Source organism: Oncorhynchus mykiss, chromosome 20 (assembly GCF_057628025.1).
Source record: "Oncorhynchus mykiss isolate SJ-2025 chromosome 20, ASM5762802v1, whole genome shotgun sequence".
Taxonomy (NCBI): domain Eukaryota; kingdom Metazoa; phylum Chordata; class Actinopteri; order Salmoniformes; family Salmonidae; genus Oncorhynchus; species Oncorhynchus mykiss.
Window position 1 is genome coordinate 23,639,218 of NC_143041.1, and position 16,364 is coordinate 23,655,581.

Sequence of the window (16,364 nt, forward strand, 5' to 3'; positions counted from 1 at the left end):
TAATAAATACCCCAAAATAACACCAACATACAGGAAGTTACTTGCAGCAGTGGTCAATGTGCTTGTTTACTTTAAAAAACAATGTACAACCATTGATGGTTAAAGGCTAGGTAATATTCAGATATTTTTGGAATCAATGACAATCTCACACACCAAGCAAAGAAACAGTCAAGGGCATGGCATGACATCTCCCACAGTGCTTTAGAGAAAGGTCCAGAATGAATAAAACCATAACAGAGGTATGGATTTGAATTTGGACATCAAATCTGGGAATGCTACTTCCTCATTGGTCTCAGTTTGTACTAGGGGGCCGAATGCTCCTTGTCCTGATCTTCCTGCTCTATCTGGAGGGGCGTGTGTTTCTAATGAGAGCAGCGCTCTATTGATTGGTCCCAACACAGTCCTCGCCAAGTTTAATTAGCTGGGTTTACGTGGCCCATGAGCTGAGGGGCTCAGACGTCTGCTGAACAGGGAGGTAATTTGAAAAGAGAGAGAGAAAACATGATTGACTTGAAACAAATCCTCCGTACAGCACAAGACTGCTTACTGCACCACCATAGACCAACATATTTCTCTGAGCTCCCTGTTCTGTCTGTCTGTCTTAGTGCATTTCTATCTGTCGCTCTCACCCAAGATGAAGAATAATTGAGTGACATTCTCTCCACCCCTCTCACACCCAGACTGAACTCTTTACTAAGCTCTCCTTTTCACTGGGTGTACAGAGTTATATTATTATAGAAACAAAAACTATTGACATGGAAAGGTGGCATGATGCTATAACTAAAGGCATATAGCTTTCACAAAACACTCAAACCTCTCACTAGTCGATCAAGCCATCAGCTTTCATCGGCTCATCCATACCTCAAAAGTCCCATTGTTGTAACTATCCTTAATTCTGAACTCTACAGCAATAACCAATACCACTAGTAATCCTTGTTGTCCAATGGTTCATGTTCCAGTTAAGAATGTTCAGCAAGAACATGAAGGGAAGACAGGCGGTTAGGTAGTTGACTTCAGAAAGAGGGATTTAAGAGAGATGGAAAAGGTAGGGCAAGACAGGTACAACACGAGTCGGTTCTTCTTACCCATCCTTCTTATAGAACTCTAGCATCATATTGTCAGTGGCCACACTGAGCGGACGTCGGCTCTGGTCATTGTGCTTGCGATCGGAATGGTCCATATCCGGAGAGGGCATGGAGCTGTAGTTGGCGTTGTGGTTGGTGTGGACCGGGCTGCCGTAGTTTCCTGTGACATTAAACTCAATCTCTGAGAGAGAGGAAAGCGATAGGTGAGGCGATTACTTTTGTGACAATAAACATGTATCCCGTTATAAGAACTGATTCTTAAAATTGTGAATAGGTCCCTTACGGCCCCTTAAGATGACTGACTGTCATACTGTATATGTACGAGCAGGTGCCGGTTTTCATTTACCCACATACAGAGGGTGATACAGGGACATTACATTATAGGCGGTCGTGGCTTACAGAGGCTGAACAGACAGTGTCCTCTCTCACCTCCAGGGAAGAACCAGTCAGCGTGCTGGATGATGGGCTCAATGATGCCTACAATCTGCAGGGACACAGTGGTCATCATCTCTGTAATGTTCCTGGATGGAGGGAGAGGAAGAGATATGGTGGAGTTTTAATTTGATGAAGAGCGATTGCCAGACAGTGAATTCAATGCAATTGTTCAGCACTGGCAATTATCAACTTGAACCTTGGAGATATGAGTATTATTTAATTTGGACCGTTTTATCTCTTTAAGTCACTATCAATGGCCAGGAAATGTTTTTAAAAAAGGTACTTGATGTATAGTCTCAATGGTATGATTAAATAGTGTGTTAAAGATAGGTAAAGTCCTACCCTTCCTGCGTTGTCCACAGCAGGTTGGGACCCAAGACTATTGCAATATTCCCAGGAGTCATTTTATTGTCATCCTGGTAGTCATCTAACTTGGCGAGGAATTTGATTAAATACCTGAAAAAGAAACAATTAAACTAACAATACGTTTGTTTTTTTCGATCATGATCATTCATGTACTGTATACTGCATTGGCTGACAAATCTCAGAATCCTACAGATTGTTGTTTTCTGGCTCATCTAAGATGAGCCGATTGTTCAGACAGAACCCCAGGCAGCTCATTTCAATTGGGCTATGACAAGGACAGGTTTGACAGGTGTTCGAAAAAGAAGACAACCTAAAAATAAGCCCATTAAGTGAGATTCAATGATGACACTGACAAGCACCGGAGTCTGTCAGCCTTTGGATTTCTGTTTCACCCGTACGTACACCCTCTACTCCCTCCTTTTGATCATACGTCAAGCTCCTGCAACCAATATTCCATGATGCTATCCTTGATCAAGCAGCCAACACAGAAAAACACAGAAAGCACACCCAGTTCTGGCTGCTTGAAGGCTATGATGAACTCTTCACCAGTTCAGTGCAACTGCTGATGTGAAATGAGTAGCGAAGGATAGAAACAGTGAAAGGTGATTGAAACGGAAATCATTTAATGGTCAGGCAAGTGCCAAGAAAGACCAGAGAGTGAAATGGGTGCGGGACAGAGAAAAAGCTAAACACAGATAGGGCGACTCACTTGAAGTTGTTGCCATTGGCCAGGGGTAGCTTCTCGCAGGCTGTGAGGAGGGCTTGGAGTCTCTTGTCCTGGTCTTGAATGCTGCCAGACAAACCATAAAATAACAGCTTAGCGTGAAAGAGAAACCCCACATCCAATGATCTCATACTTTTCAAGTAAATAAAGAATCAGCAGCATAGAGTAGGAATCAAACACAATGAATAAACATCAACTAATGGCGGCACCATTACAAACTGATACGGACTTAGAAGCTTGGATCCATTCATCATAAAGTTCAAAGGTCATCAGTGGCTCAGGGAGTTCCCGTAGGTAGGATTTCAAAGCACCTGTTGGGATGAGACAATAGGAGGGTGAGTGAAAGTTAGATGGATAAACAGAGAGGTTGAGGGTGGTGTGTGTTTTGAAAATGAGAGGGAGAGCTTGGAGTAATAGAGTAAGAAATTGTAAAATGGGCCTAAAGACGTCAGGCCTAAAGACGTCAGTGCCAAAGGATGAAACACTTCATAAAACACACAGACACAGAAAGATGGAGAGGGGGGGGATGTAGGTCTCTAATGCAACTATTTCTCCTGGGGATGTATTTTATGTGAAGGATGGACCAGGACTTCAGGATGTCCCTTGCATTCTGACGGTACAGAGGAAACCACAACAGCTGTGCCACCATTCTGTCTGTAGAGTGTATAGTTAAAGTCAGAAGACTACATACACCTGAGCCAAATACATTTAAACTCAGTTTTTCACAATTCCTGACATTTAATCATAGTAAAAATGTTGTGCCAGTTCAGTGGTGTCAGTGGTGGTGTCAGTTCAGTGGTGGTCAGTTAGATGACCACTTTATTTTAAGAATGTGAAATGTCAGAATAATAGTAGGGAGAATGATTTATTTCAGCTTTTACTTCTTTCATCACATTCCCAGTGGGTCAGAAGTTTACATACACTCAATTAGTATTTGGTAGCATTGCCTTTAAATTGTTTAACTTGGGTCAAACATTTCAGGTAGCCTTCCATAAGCTTCCCACAATAAATTGGGTGAATTTTGGCCCATTCCTCCTGACAGAGCTGGTATAACTGAGTCAGGTTTGTAAGGCCTCCTTGCTCGCACATGCATTTTCAGTTCTGTCCACAAATTGTATATAGGCTTGAGGTCAGGGTTTCGTGATGACCACTCCAATACCTTGACTTTGTTGTCCTTAAGCCATTTTGCCACAACTTTGGATGTATGCTTGGGATCATTGTCCAATTTGGAAGACCCATTTGCGACCAAGCTTTAACTTCCTGATGTCTTGAGATGTTGCTTCAATATAACCACATAATTTTTCATCTTCATGATGCCATCTATTTTGTGAAGTGCACCAGTCCCTCCTGCAGCAAAGCACCCCCACAACATGATGCTGCCACCCCCATGCTTCACAGTTAGGATGGTGTTCCTCGGCTTGCAAGCCTCCCCCTTTTTTCTCCAAGCATAACGATGGTCATTATGGCCAAACAGTTAGATTTTTGTTTCATCAGACCAGAAGGCATTTCTCCAAAAAGTATGATCGTTGTCCCCATGTGCAGTTGCAAACCGTAGTCTGGCTTTTTTATGGCGGTTTTGGAGCAGTGGCTTCTTCCTTGCTGAGCGGCCTTTCAGGTTATGTTGATATAGGACTCGTTTTACTGTGGATATAGATACTTTTGAACCTGTTTCCTCCAGCATCGTCACAAGGTCTTTTGCTATGTTCATCTCTAGGAGACAGAACAGTCTCCTTCCTGAGCGGTATGACGGCTGCGTGGACTCATGGTGTTTATACTTGCGTACTATTGTTTGTACAGATCAACGTGGTACCTTCAGGCGTTTGGAAATTGCTCCCAAGGATGAACCAGACTTGTGGAGGTCTACCATTTTCTTCGGAGGTCTTGTCTGATTTCTTTTGATTTTCCCATGATGTCAAGCAAAGAGGCACTGCGTTTGAAGCTAGGCCTTGAAATACATCCACAGGTACACCTCCAATTAGGCTAATTGACATCATTTGAGCTATCAGAAGCTTCTAAAGCCATGACATAATTTTCTGGAATTTTCCAAGCTGTTTAAAGGCACAGTCAACTTAGTGTATGTAAACTTCAGACCCACTGGAATTGTGATACAGTGAATTATAAGTGAAATAATCTGTCTGTAAACAATTGTTGGAAAAATTACTTGTGTCATGCACAAAGTAGATGTCCTAACCAACTTGCCAAAACTATAGTTTGTTAACAAGAAATGTGTGGAGTGGTTGAAAAACGGGTTTTAATGACTAAGTGTATGTAAACTTCCGACTTCAACTTTATGTGTAGGCATGGCAGTGTGTGTCTATCTGCACTCGATAAACACATTAAATGCAAAGCAGTTTGAATCCCTCCCAGGGAGCATCTTTACTATTGCTGACCCTGTAAAACAATAGATGTCACTGCACCTATCCGGTGTATGTGACAATAAAACATTTAAAAAATGTTATTCACTTTGTTAGAAAGCGCTATGCTGTTGACTTGATTCTGCTGTGTTTAAACTGGGTGACGTGGGACATGAATCCGCCTTGGTACTACTCTCCCCTCAGGAGAGGGTTGCAAATGGGCTTTCCTTTTGGTGCTGGTTCTGTGTATCAACCTGGTTGACATGGAATCAATAGAAATGAACATGGAAAAGGATTCAGAGAGGATTCTTTTCAAGGCTAACTCAGGGTCTGTGTATTCACAGGTACTCACACAGCCAGGATCATAAGAAGGCTGTGTATAAGACAAGACCTAAGTCTAAGTTCTTAGGTTGACATGGAGCCCTTGATAACCCGAACGGACTAGGGGCAGGATTCGGAACGATCTCCGTGACAATGTCAGGGGCCATGATAATACAGTGCAGAGTGAAATGAAGTGAGGTATTTGGGGGTGTTGGGTTGCCAACTCACCTGCGATGGCGTGAGGGTCTGCAGAGTACTCCTGCACGTCCATCACCCCACAGTCTAGAGACGCCTTGAGCTTCTTCAGTTTGGAGGCCGAGGGCGCCACTCTGAACAGGCCCTGGAATGGGACAGGGACACAGGAGATTAGGCTAATCAGTATGTTGTCACTTGGTAATGGGAAGACATACTGATAGTGTGGAATACACACTGACCTCTTCCTGCATGCCACACTCCAGCAGCATGGTGACACAGGCTTCGACGGGGAAGGCAATGTCCCGCCCGCTGAGGGCAAGGTGCTCCTCTAAGGGTTTCCCATAGCACGGCTTCTCCACCCAGGTCTCTGTCAACCCCAACACACACAGCACCAAGGTTACACAGCAGGTTAATCGGATTATTATTAAGGTTGCCTCATACATATATAGCTTCTGAGCAGTCCCTATTGACTTTAAATTATACATAAAAAGTTTACGAAAAGCATACTGCAACCACAGATATGGGTGCATTGTGAATATCGGGGTTGGGTTCAGTTCTATTTAAACTACAGAAATTCCATTCATGAATTGATACGTCTTCATTAAAAAAACAAAATTGCCCTTTTCAAATTCAAATTCACAAATGTAATTTCTATTCATCCCCAGAACTGACTAAATTTAAACGGAATTGACCAACCATGATGAATAGAGAGAAGATGTGCATCAGTGCTCCTACTGCAGGGTTGAATGAGGACAGAGATGGCATAATGTGTGTGTAATAATGAGTGAGGGCCGGGTGGGCACTGGGCAGACAGACTCACCCTGGTGGGCTTTGATCTGAGGCAGAATATTCTGAAGGAGCTCTAACGACTTCCTGTGGTACTCTGCCTGCACCTCTATCAACTACACAGAGAGAGAGAAAGAGAGAGAGAGAGAGAGAGAGAGAGAGAGAGAGAGAGAGAGAGAGAGAGTAAGAGAGAGAGAGAGAGAGAGAGAGAGAGTAAGAGAGTAAGAGAGAGAGTAAGAGAGAGAGAGAAAGAGAGAGAGAGAAAGAGAGAGAGAGAGACGGGAAATACAGAGATTAGTGTATTTTCTATGTCCCTGTTTGTACCTCAATGAAGACATAGTGAGTGCTATTAGAGAGACCGTTCAGTCCTTACTGTCTGAAAGTAGCTTGCATAGTCAATTTCTTTGGCCACAAAATTGTACATGTCTGCTGATAATTGATCCTGGAAAAATACAAAAGAATAACTTCAGAAAATAAACAGCAATTTCAGAGAAAACATATTGAGGAGCGTTAGAAAGAGAACGAGAGCGAGGAAAAGGAGATGTAGACTGACTCGACAGATCTCCATTCGATTGGCTGCCTCTTCCATCTCTTCCCTGAGGTGCTCGCCCTTGGCCCCTGGCTGCACGTTGCTGGACATACCAGACTTGGAGGACTGGTGGAACCTGAGGGGTGGAGGGGAAGAAAGAGGGGGGGTTACACATCCTATGCAAACATATAGACATCCGCTGCTTCCCAATTCTCTATCGTTATGCACTTGTTCACTTTCCAGTCTGTCTGTGTCTGTCTATCTGTCTGCCTTCCTCTCTCTCCTCTCTATACTACCCACTTGTCCATAGTATCTCTCCCCCTCTCTCTCTGGTTTATTTGTATGTGTCTGAGAGGTCTGAGTCACAGAGCAGAGATAATGTCCACTGCTGCCAGGGGAGCTCAATGCACACAGCAGGGTGATGGGGAAAAAACTTGACACACATTTGGGTCAGCAGAAGAAACTGCAGGAGCTCTGTGAGGAAAATGCATTACATTTCCCCAATGTCTTGGCCCCTAATGTGTGTGTAATGTGTATGGGTCAGACTCAGCACAGAGGCCCTGTGGTTGCAGTCTATCCTTGAGCCACAGTCCTGAATACGGGAAGGGCATTGGAGAGATACTGAGTTATGCTGGAAGTGTGACTGTAAAAGGAAATCCTGGTAAAGGAAAGAAGATCCATGGAGAGCAAAGGTGAGGTGGAGAGCCAAGGTGAGGTGGAGAGCCAAGGTGAGGTGGAGAGCCGAGGTGAGGTGGAGAGCCATGGTGAGGTGGAGAGCCAATGTGAGGTGTATATTAATAAGGTGAAGGGGTATGATGAGGTGAGTATTTGAAGGGTGGAGAATGTGGCCACGCCTAGATCCTCACTGTAAAATATGGCCGATCAAACAGTGACGTTCATGTGGAACGCTGTATAGAGGTCCGTTCACAGAGGACTGAGTTTCTCTCTGTTTTGGAAACGACGGGCAAATCACAAATCCTTTTTTACACACAGATACACACAACAAAAGCACCTTGAAAATCACACAGAGACTCCTCACATACTGACACAGACACACTGTCAGTCAGCAGCTCGTACCTTGTGCGTGCCGAGTCCATGTCCAAAACCAGTTTTGCTAAATGTTTCCTTTGTTTCTGGATGTTGGGGATTTCCACCTGAGTGAAATCACATCACAAAACAAAGACACTTTACTCTGGTTTGTTCTGTAGTGTGAGAGATTGGATAGAGACACACGGGCATTGTCATAGGAATCATGTTCTCACAGCTTGTGTAGCTTTGTAGGTGAGATAAATTTGCAGTGGTGACGTTCATGACCGTGGTACAGATGATGGTTGTTATGGTCTACAGTAAGTACCTCTGCCAGTTCGTATAGGGGTTCCACCACGTCTCTCTCAATGGTGAACTCAAACAGGATGAGCTCCAGAGCCATCTTCTCCTGTGTCTCACCACACAGCTTCAGCATCTTCCTGCAACCGGCCAATGAGAGGCCAGAGAAAATAGCACATAGCCAATTAGAACACAAAACGAGACCAGACCTAATTTCACTAGAAATTGTGTGGTATTACTGTATGTGCTATCACTATGGCAAAGTCCACACCTTCACAATAATGGATAAAAGTGTTATATGCTGTTAAAATTTGCTGATGCAATACAATAAAGTCATTCATTTGACAAGAGCTCAGTCTTCACAAGCAATGACCGTAATAATCGCTCTGCTGTTGATCATGTGTCATGATCATGAATCGGGCCTGGTTCACTGGGTGACACTGCCACGTTTTCCATGTCAGCACACTTTAAAAAAATCCCATGACGGGTGTGGCAGATGATCATTCTGTAATTAAGGAGATTAATGTATGTGTGTTAGTGTATTTGTGTCTGTTTGTGTGTGCACTCACCCCAGTAGCGAGTCGTCGCCCAACACTGCTGCTCCCTCCACCAGACATTGTGCTAGTGTTGTGAGGGGTAGCTTTTTCTACACAGAAAATAGAACAGGAGAACATGTACCACACTCTACTGTCATATCAATGTCAGCATTACAAGAAGGAAAGGGAAAAATACAGGCAGACAGGCAGACTCACAGAGGGCGATCTGACAGATCTCTTCTCCACATCCACCCCCTGTTGGCCCTGCAGACAGGCGGTCAGCTTCTTGTGGGTGCTGTGGGACACCTGCTTGACCAGCTCCAGCCGCTTCTCCACCTGATGGACAGACAGTAGGATAGGGCTCAGTAAGCTGGGCATCTCTCTACAGACACACACACACACACACATACAGGTAATCGGAAGTGTGCCAAGTAAGTGTGCTCTTTGAGACTTAAGTGTTCCCTACACACCTACACTCACCCGAAATACATCCAGTGGAACCGATGTCACATCCCTTGACAACTTCATTCATCTGTAGCAATTATAGCCAGTAGCCTAGTCTGGGCACCAGCCTTTTTAGCTAACATAACATTCCAATCCTGCCGTTTGCCAAATGACAGGAGTGACAAGAACTGGAATGAAATAGCTGAACAGAGACGGCAACCAGGCTCCCTCAGTAAATCAGAGGGGATGTTCAGACTTTGTCTCCCATTGCTGATGAATTTTGCCTTGGGGAATTCGACACTCATTTCACACATAGCATACTCTTAGGGATAGAGTTTCACATTCAGGATAGAGGTATGACCTACTTGCAGTTCACACACACACACACACACACACACACACACACACACACACACACACACACACACACACACACACACACACACACACACACAGCAAACAGGCATGTCCTAGACCTACAGTATCAGCAAATGTTTGGACAAAACTACTCATTCAAGACTTGTCTTTATTTTTACTATTTCTACGTTGTAGAGATGCAGAGTAGGTGATGCGATGATCTCTGCATGTGTGGTTCCCACCGTGAAGCACGAAGGAGGAGGTATGATGGTGTGGGGGTGTTTTGCTGGTGACACTGTCTGTGATTTATTTAGAATTCAAGGCACACTTAACCAGCATGGCTACCACAGCTTTCTGCAGCGATACGCCATCCCATCTGGTTTGCGCTTAGTGGGACTATCATTTGTTTTTTAACAGGACAATGACCCATCACACCTCCAGGCTATGTAAGGGCTATTTGACCAAGAAGGAGAGTGATGGAGTGCTGCATCAGATGATCTGCCTCCACAATCACCCAACCTCAACCCAATTGAGATGGTTGGGGATGATTTGGACGGCAGAGTGAAGGAAAAGCAGCCAACAAGTGCTCAGCATATGTGGGAACTCCTTCAAGACCGTTGGAAAAGCATTCCAGGTGAAGTTGGTTTAGAGAATGCAAAGACTGTGCAAAGCTGTCACCAAGGCAAAGGGTGGCTACTTTGAAGAATCTCAAATATAAAATATATAAATATAACATTTGTTTAACACTTTTTTGGTTACTACATGATTCCATATGTGTTATGTCATGTTATGTCATTTTGATGTCTTCACTATTATTCTACAATGTAGAAAATAGTACAAATAAAGAAAAACCATTGAATGAGTAGGTGTGTCCAAACTTTTGACAGGTACTGTATATTAGGCCTTTATAAGCATACAAACACACACATAAATGCACACACACAAAATTACATTTTTACTCATTTCTTACTTGTAGAAGGTCTTCGCTTAATACTTCTGTTTTTTCAGCTCTGCGATGAAGATGAAGAAACAGAGACGATTAGGGTGGAATGGGGAATTTGGGGAGACATTATATTACAAGTTATCGTGGGAATTGGTAAATGTATGCACGTACCGATGAATCAACGTAATTAGAGAACATTTTCATTTGGAAAATTAATTTCCCTGATAATCCCTTGACCTGACCATATAACAGGAAGGTTAACTTTACTAAAGAGTGTGCTAAAGAAAAAAACAGCCATTTGGCTGCCTTATAGAACAAACTAGGCCAAGCTCCATTTGGGACATTTATGGTGTGTAGTGAATAGAAATCTGACATATTACGTCACCCACTCCCTCATCACTCACTGTCACAGAATATTGCTCAATACTGTACAACAAACATAGTTCTTTGGTTTACTTTAGCTAAGTTGCCATTTTGTCAGTTACTTTGGTAGAATGAGGTTGCTAAGATCACTAGGATGAGCATGAATGTATACTTTATCATACAAAATAATATGAAAACCATCCCACTCCTTCAGTCACTCACAGTTCAAATTACATTCCTGAACAGGCTAAGATGCCTGTGAGGACGGAGCATTCATCGACAGGATTCCTTGTTTGTGCTGATTCTCCGTTTGTGCTGTGCAGTTGATAACCAATACAGTAAACGCTACAAAGTCCGCCTTCTTTACATGCAAAATGTCAGGATCCCTCTGTTGACAAGGAATATCATCTGGTGTCTATACGCCCTACTGCCATTCTTTTTCAACTTCACTCCTTTCTGCCACTCTTCTCACCACCTCCGTATAGGAGACATACTGGACACCCCTTATTCTTACCACCTCCGTCTCCTTCACCCTAACAGGACACTTCAGAGATTCGGGTGCTTGTTCACCACCACAATTCCAGCATTTAGGTTCAGCTGGCATATAATACCCCTCCCGTCTACATCCACTTGACACATGACCAAATATTTTGCATTTATCACGCTGCATGGGTTTGGGCACGAAGGCTCTCACGGGGTATCTCATAAAACCCAAATACATGTGTGAAAAGGGAGAGACTCCAAAAACAATAGAATGGATGGAGATAGGATCTTGACCCCTGCCTACTCTTGTCCAAAACGGTTTAACAGCAGAGTCGTACTTAATGTAAAAGTAAACACTAGTAACATGGCAGTTAGGGTAAAGCACTGAGGTATTATTTGCCCAAAATGGACACATTATGTGTAATGTACGCGCTTTACAAATACATTTTTGTTACTATCAATACAAGTGATGTATTGGTCTCACAGATATCATTCGCGCAAAGGCTAACTAATACAAAATCACAGTTAACTCTAGTTCACTCCAAACCGCACAGATCATGTTAACTATGTCACTATCAACCCCTACCTTCTCCAACAAGCAATTGAGAAAGCACTCCATCCTAACCCTTGAATGCCAGTGGCTATAGAAACTTACTGAGAATTGCATTTCCTGCGTGAAGCCCTGCTCCTAGATACCTGCAGCCTTTTCTTCCACATACCCACAGAGTGTGGGAGGAAACATGTGCACACTGACTGGTTTCGGGCAATGACAGAAACGAGACAGAGATTGGGAAAGAGAGAGCGAGAGAGTCAGAAGGAAGGGGGGGGGGGGGCAAGAATGAGACCTGACTGTCAGTTCCTTTCACTCTCTCACCTATTCCCTCACTTCCACCCCCTCTAACAGCTCCTCTCTCTGGCTCTCTGTATCCGTGCCTTGACAGGAATAGAACATAATAGTAGAGAACAGGCAGAGAAAAACAGAAAGGCCTTGTATTTCTGCAGAGGGATCAGCTGCAACTCACAATGAGGGTGATGAGAGGCCAAGCATAGATCTAGATCTGATGGATGGGACTACTGCTCATTTATATTGTTCAACTCCTATGGCAGCGGTTCTATAACTTAGGCTGTTTCTATTCTTAGCTCGCCAGGCCCTGGGTATTGATCTTGATCAGTGTTTCCCAACAACAGTTCTCGAGTAGCCCCAACAGCACACATTTTTGTTGTAGCCCCGGACAAACTCACCTGATTGAACTAATTGAGGGCTTGATGATTAGTTGACAAGTTGAATCAGATGTGTTTGTCCGGGGCTACAACAAAAATGCGTACTGTTGGGGGTACTTGAGGACTGGATTTTGGAAGCACTGATCTAGGTGATGACTAACAGGAGAGGCTGGAGCGGAGACTTGGTCTTTATTCCATCTTCAGCAGCCTTTCTGTGCTAAGAGCAGAGGTGTGGACTCGAGTCACATAACTCGACTTGCAACTCGACTTTGACTTTAACACCAATGACTCATGACTTGACTTGGACTTGAGCCTTTTGACTCAACCTCACTTGATACCCTCACCAAGCCCAAATATAAAAAATTATGCTATTAACAAGTGTGCAGCGCATCAACTCTTTTTTTAACAGATTACAGTATGAGTCGAACAGCAGCCAATCAAATTGTGCCAGCTGAGAAAAAGTGGCAGTGCAAAGGAACGTCGGTGGGTGAATTCAGATGGAGCCCTTGGAAAGAAAAAAATATTATTTTCGGATATAAAGACGATGCTGTATCAACAGAAGATGGATTGCAACTTGCAACAATTTCCAACTTTGTTCAACATTTGAAGCTGCACAAAGAACGGTAAGTCGTGGCTAATATAGCCGACAGCTATATAATTTATAACTTTACTAGTGTAGCATGTAGGCAACATAACGTTAAATCAATGAGCCTCCACACAGTCAGTCAGTGCGGGAACATGATCATTGCACCCAAGATTGAGCTACAACTGGCTAGGCAGTTGGTAGCCTAAATCCTGCCTGATGTTACTGCTGTTCCTAAAGCCATTGACATATGTTAGCCTACTGTAACCACACACACAGTGCGCCCCATAGCGATCCTCGATAGTCGATCACTATTGGGGGGGGGTCTTTCTCATGGCTACCCATGTTTTTCCATGGAAATATAACATTTATTTGGAAAGTAATAAATATAGAGATATTTTTTAAAGCATTCATGATTTGCATAAATGTAACATACTAACTATTACTCTTGTTAAAAATATGAAATTGTATTACATTTGGTGAAAAGCACATTATGATTTGATTAGGACTCGAAACTCAAAGTTTAGGACTTGAGACTTGACTTGATACTTGACGGTCTTGACTTGAGACTTGACTCGGACTTGCCTGTCTTGATTTGGGACTTGAGTGTTAAGACTTGAGAATTACTTGTGACTTAAAACAATGACTTGGTCCCACCTCTGGCTAAGAGTAGCAGCGTGTAGCTCCCTATGTCTTCTGCTTAGGTCTTCTGCAGTACACACTTCAACACTTAGCAAATAAAGCTGTGTGTTAGTGGGTGAAGGTGTGTAGGGGTAGGGTGAGTGGGTGCGTGAAGAGTACATTATAGTACAGTGTCAATGTAACTCCATTCATAAACAATCCTCAATCATTTCTGTACTTCTTCTTGGATGTAAACCTGAGGGCATATCAGTGGGTACCAGAACGGTATATATATGGATCTGGCGGGGTCCCTCTATTCTTGGATTCAATCCCTGAGCCATTAGACGGACGGGATTTTGAATGAGATTTACTCCAGCGTATTAATTAAACCGTGAGTTAATGACGCCCTCATACAAACACAGGAACGGTTTAATGAGTGCATTACAAATAAGTAAATTGTTGTGACGGCCAACATTGGAACTCTCTCTCTCTTTTGCTCACACAGTTACACACACTGACAGTCATTTTCCAGGTAGGGTCTGAGGCTGCTCTAAATACTCTAATAGAAAATGCACAGTAGGCTACAGTCAGACGGAGGAACGACTTTTTGACAGGGGGTGCAGGATTTATTTTGGCCTGATTTAGATACGTTTGCTCAGAATTTCCAAGATTTTGGTAGGCTATTTGTTAGTCAACTTGTCTATAATTAGATACATGCAGCTTCTCTTCTGTCGTGATGTTTCCCTGGAAGCCTAAATTAACCCTTGCTCACCAGAGTAATGTCATAAATCGAATGAATGCTTCAATCTAGTTGACATTGGTAAAAGTTCTCTGTCATCTCTGCATCTTTTGCGGAGCAAAGACTTTTAGGGACCGGGGAGAAAATGTAATAGCCTACCTCTGAAAGAATGGGAGATTTTCTGCGCAAAATGTCCAAATGACATCAGTTTGACCGGTTGTAAGAAAATAGAAAGCTGTGAAAAAGACCCAACATGTTTCTGATAAGATTCCAGTTTGGCTTGGATGCATATTTTACGTGGTTTAAATCCTATCAGCTTTCAGCTACTATCAGTCTATCAGCTTTTATGATGCTGATAAAGATAGCACCTCTACAGATGGCATCTAACTGTGCATTGGCATTCTCTCAAGATGCTGAAAGAAATAAATTATATTTCTCCTGTTCCCGAGTCAAAATTTAGTCTACATTTGGTGTATAATTTTACAGCAAGAAATGCTTAATTGTGCATGAGTTAATATTAAGGCTAGGTGAGAGGTTATAGACCTACAGTCAGTGTAGGTCTGAACAGAAGGCTACAGTTCTCTTGACTGGAGTGTGGACCTCAATTCATTTTCAATCACCCACGTGGGTATTTGCTCCTAAAAACCAATGAGGAGATGGGAAAGGCGGGACTTGCAATGCGTCAAGCGTCAAAAATACAGTGCCTTGCGAAAGTATTCGGCCCCCTTGAACTTTGCGACCTTTTGCCACATTTCAGGCTTCAAACATAAAGATATAAAACTGTATTTTTTTGTGAAGAATCAACAACAAGTGGGACACAATCATGAAGTGGAACGACATTTATTGGATATTTCAAACTTTTTTAACAAATCAAAAACTGAAAAATTGGGCGTGCAAAATTATTCAGCCCCTTTACTTTCAGTGCAGCAAACTCTCTCCAGAAGTTCAGTGAGGATCTCTGAATGATACAATGTTGACCTAAATGACTAATGATGATAAATACAATCCACCTGTGTGTAATCAAGTCTCCGTATAAATGCACCTGCACTGTGATAGTCTCAGAGGTCCGTTAAAAGCGCAGAGAGCATCATGAAGAACAAGGAACACACCAGGCAGGTCCGATATACTGTTGTGAAGAAGTTTAAAGCCGGATTTGGATACAAAAAGATTTCCCAAGCTTTAAACATCCCAAGGAGCACTATGCAAGCAATACTATTGAAATGGAAGGAGTATCAGACCACTGCAAATCTACCAAGACCTGGCCGTCCCTCTAAACTTTCAGCTCATACAAGGAGAAGACTGATCAGAGATGCAGCCAAGAGGCCCATGATCACTCTGGATGAACTGCAGAGATCTACAGCTGAGGTGGGAGACTCTGTCCATAGGACAACAATCAGTCGTATATTGCACAAATCTGGCCTTTATGGAAGAGTGGCAAGAAGAAAGCCATTTCTTAAAGATATCCATAAAAAGTGTTGTTTAAAGTTTGCCACAAGCCACCTGGGAGACACACCAAATATGTGGAAGAAGGTGCTCTGGTCAGATGAAACCAAAATTGAACTTTTTGGCAACAATGCAAAACGTTATGTTTGGCGTAAAAGCAACACAGCTCATCACCCTGAACACACCATCCCCACTGTCAAACATGGTTGTGGCAGCATCATGGTTTGGGCCTGCTTTTCTTCAGCAGGGACAGGGAAGATGGTTAAAGTTGATTCTTCACAAAAAAATACAGTTTTATATCTTTATGTTTGAAGCCTGAAATGTGGCAAAGGTCGCAAAGTTCAAGGGGGCCGAATACTTTCGCAAGGCACTGTATGTCTAAAAGATTAAGAATTTGTCAGGATATGGTGCATATCTTCTACCTGGAACCAAAAAGGGTTATTCAAAAAAGGGTTATTCTTCGGCTGTCCCCATAAGAGGACACTTTGAATAATTTGGTGTCAGGTAGAT

The 16,364-nt window shown here is 43.0% G+C and overlaps 1 protein-coding gene across 8 annotated transcripts in view; it reads right to left on the bottom strand.

Moving 5' to 3' along the window:
• The window catches only part of LOC110498769 (rho GTPase-activating protein 44), a 114,242-nt gene that overhangs the window by 7,422 nt on the left and 90,456 nt on the right, over nt 1–16,364 (bottom strand). For 7 of the 8 annotated variants that reach the window (XM_036955934.2, XM_036955935.2, XM_036955936.2 and 4 more), the window contains exons 2-16: nt 10,429–10,468; nt 8,874–8,993; nt 8,691–8,767; nt 8,150–8,261; nt 7,873–7,949; nt 6,820–6,931; nt 6,640–6,708; nt 6,301–6,382; nt 5,720–5,847; nt 5,514–5,625; nt 2,840–2,921; nt 2,596–2,676; nt 1,863–1,976; nt 1,515–1,606; nt 1,086–1,266 (exon numbers count right to left, since the gene is read on the bottom strand). In XM_036955934.2, coding sequence (XP_036811829.2) covers nt 1,086–1,266; nt 1,515–1,606; nt 1,863–1,976; nt 2,596–2,676; nt 2,840–2,921; nt 5,514–5,625; nt 5,720–5,847; nt 6,301–6,382; nt 6,640–6,708; nt 6,820–6,931; nt 7,873–7,949; nt 8,150–8,261; nt 8,691–8,767; nt 8,874–8,993; nt 10,429–10,468 — 1,479 coding nt within the window. Of the gene's footprint in view, nt 1–1,085; nt 1,267–1,514; nt 1,607–1,862; nt 1,977–2,595; nt 2,677–2,839; nt 2,922–5,513; nt 5,626–5,719; nt 5,848–6,300; nt 6,383–6,639; nt 6,709–6,819; nt 6,932–7,872; nt 7,950–8,149; nt 8,262–8,690; nt 8,768–8,873; nt 8,994–10,428; nt 10,469–11,902; nt 11,980–16,364 lie in introns of those variants that run through there. The other variant, XM_090212641.1, reaches the window with a different exon arrangement.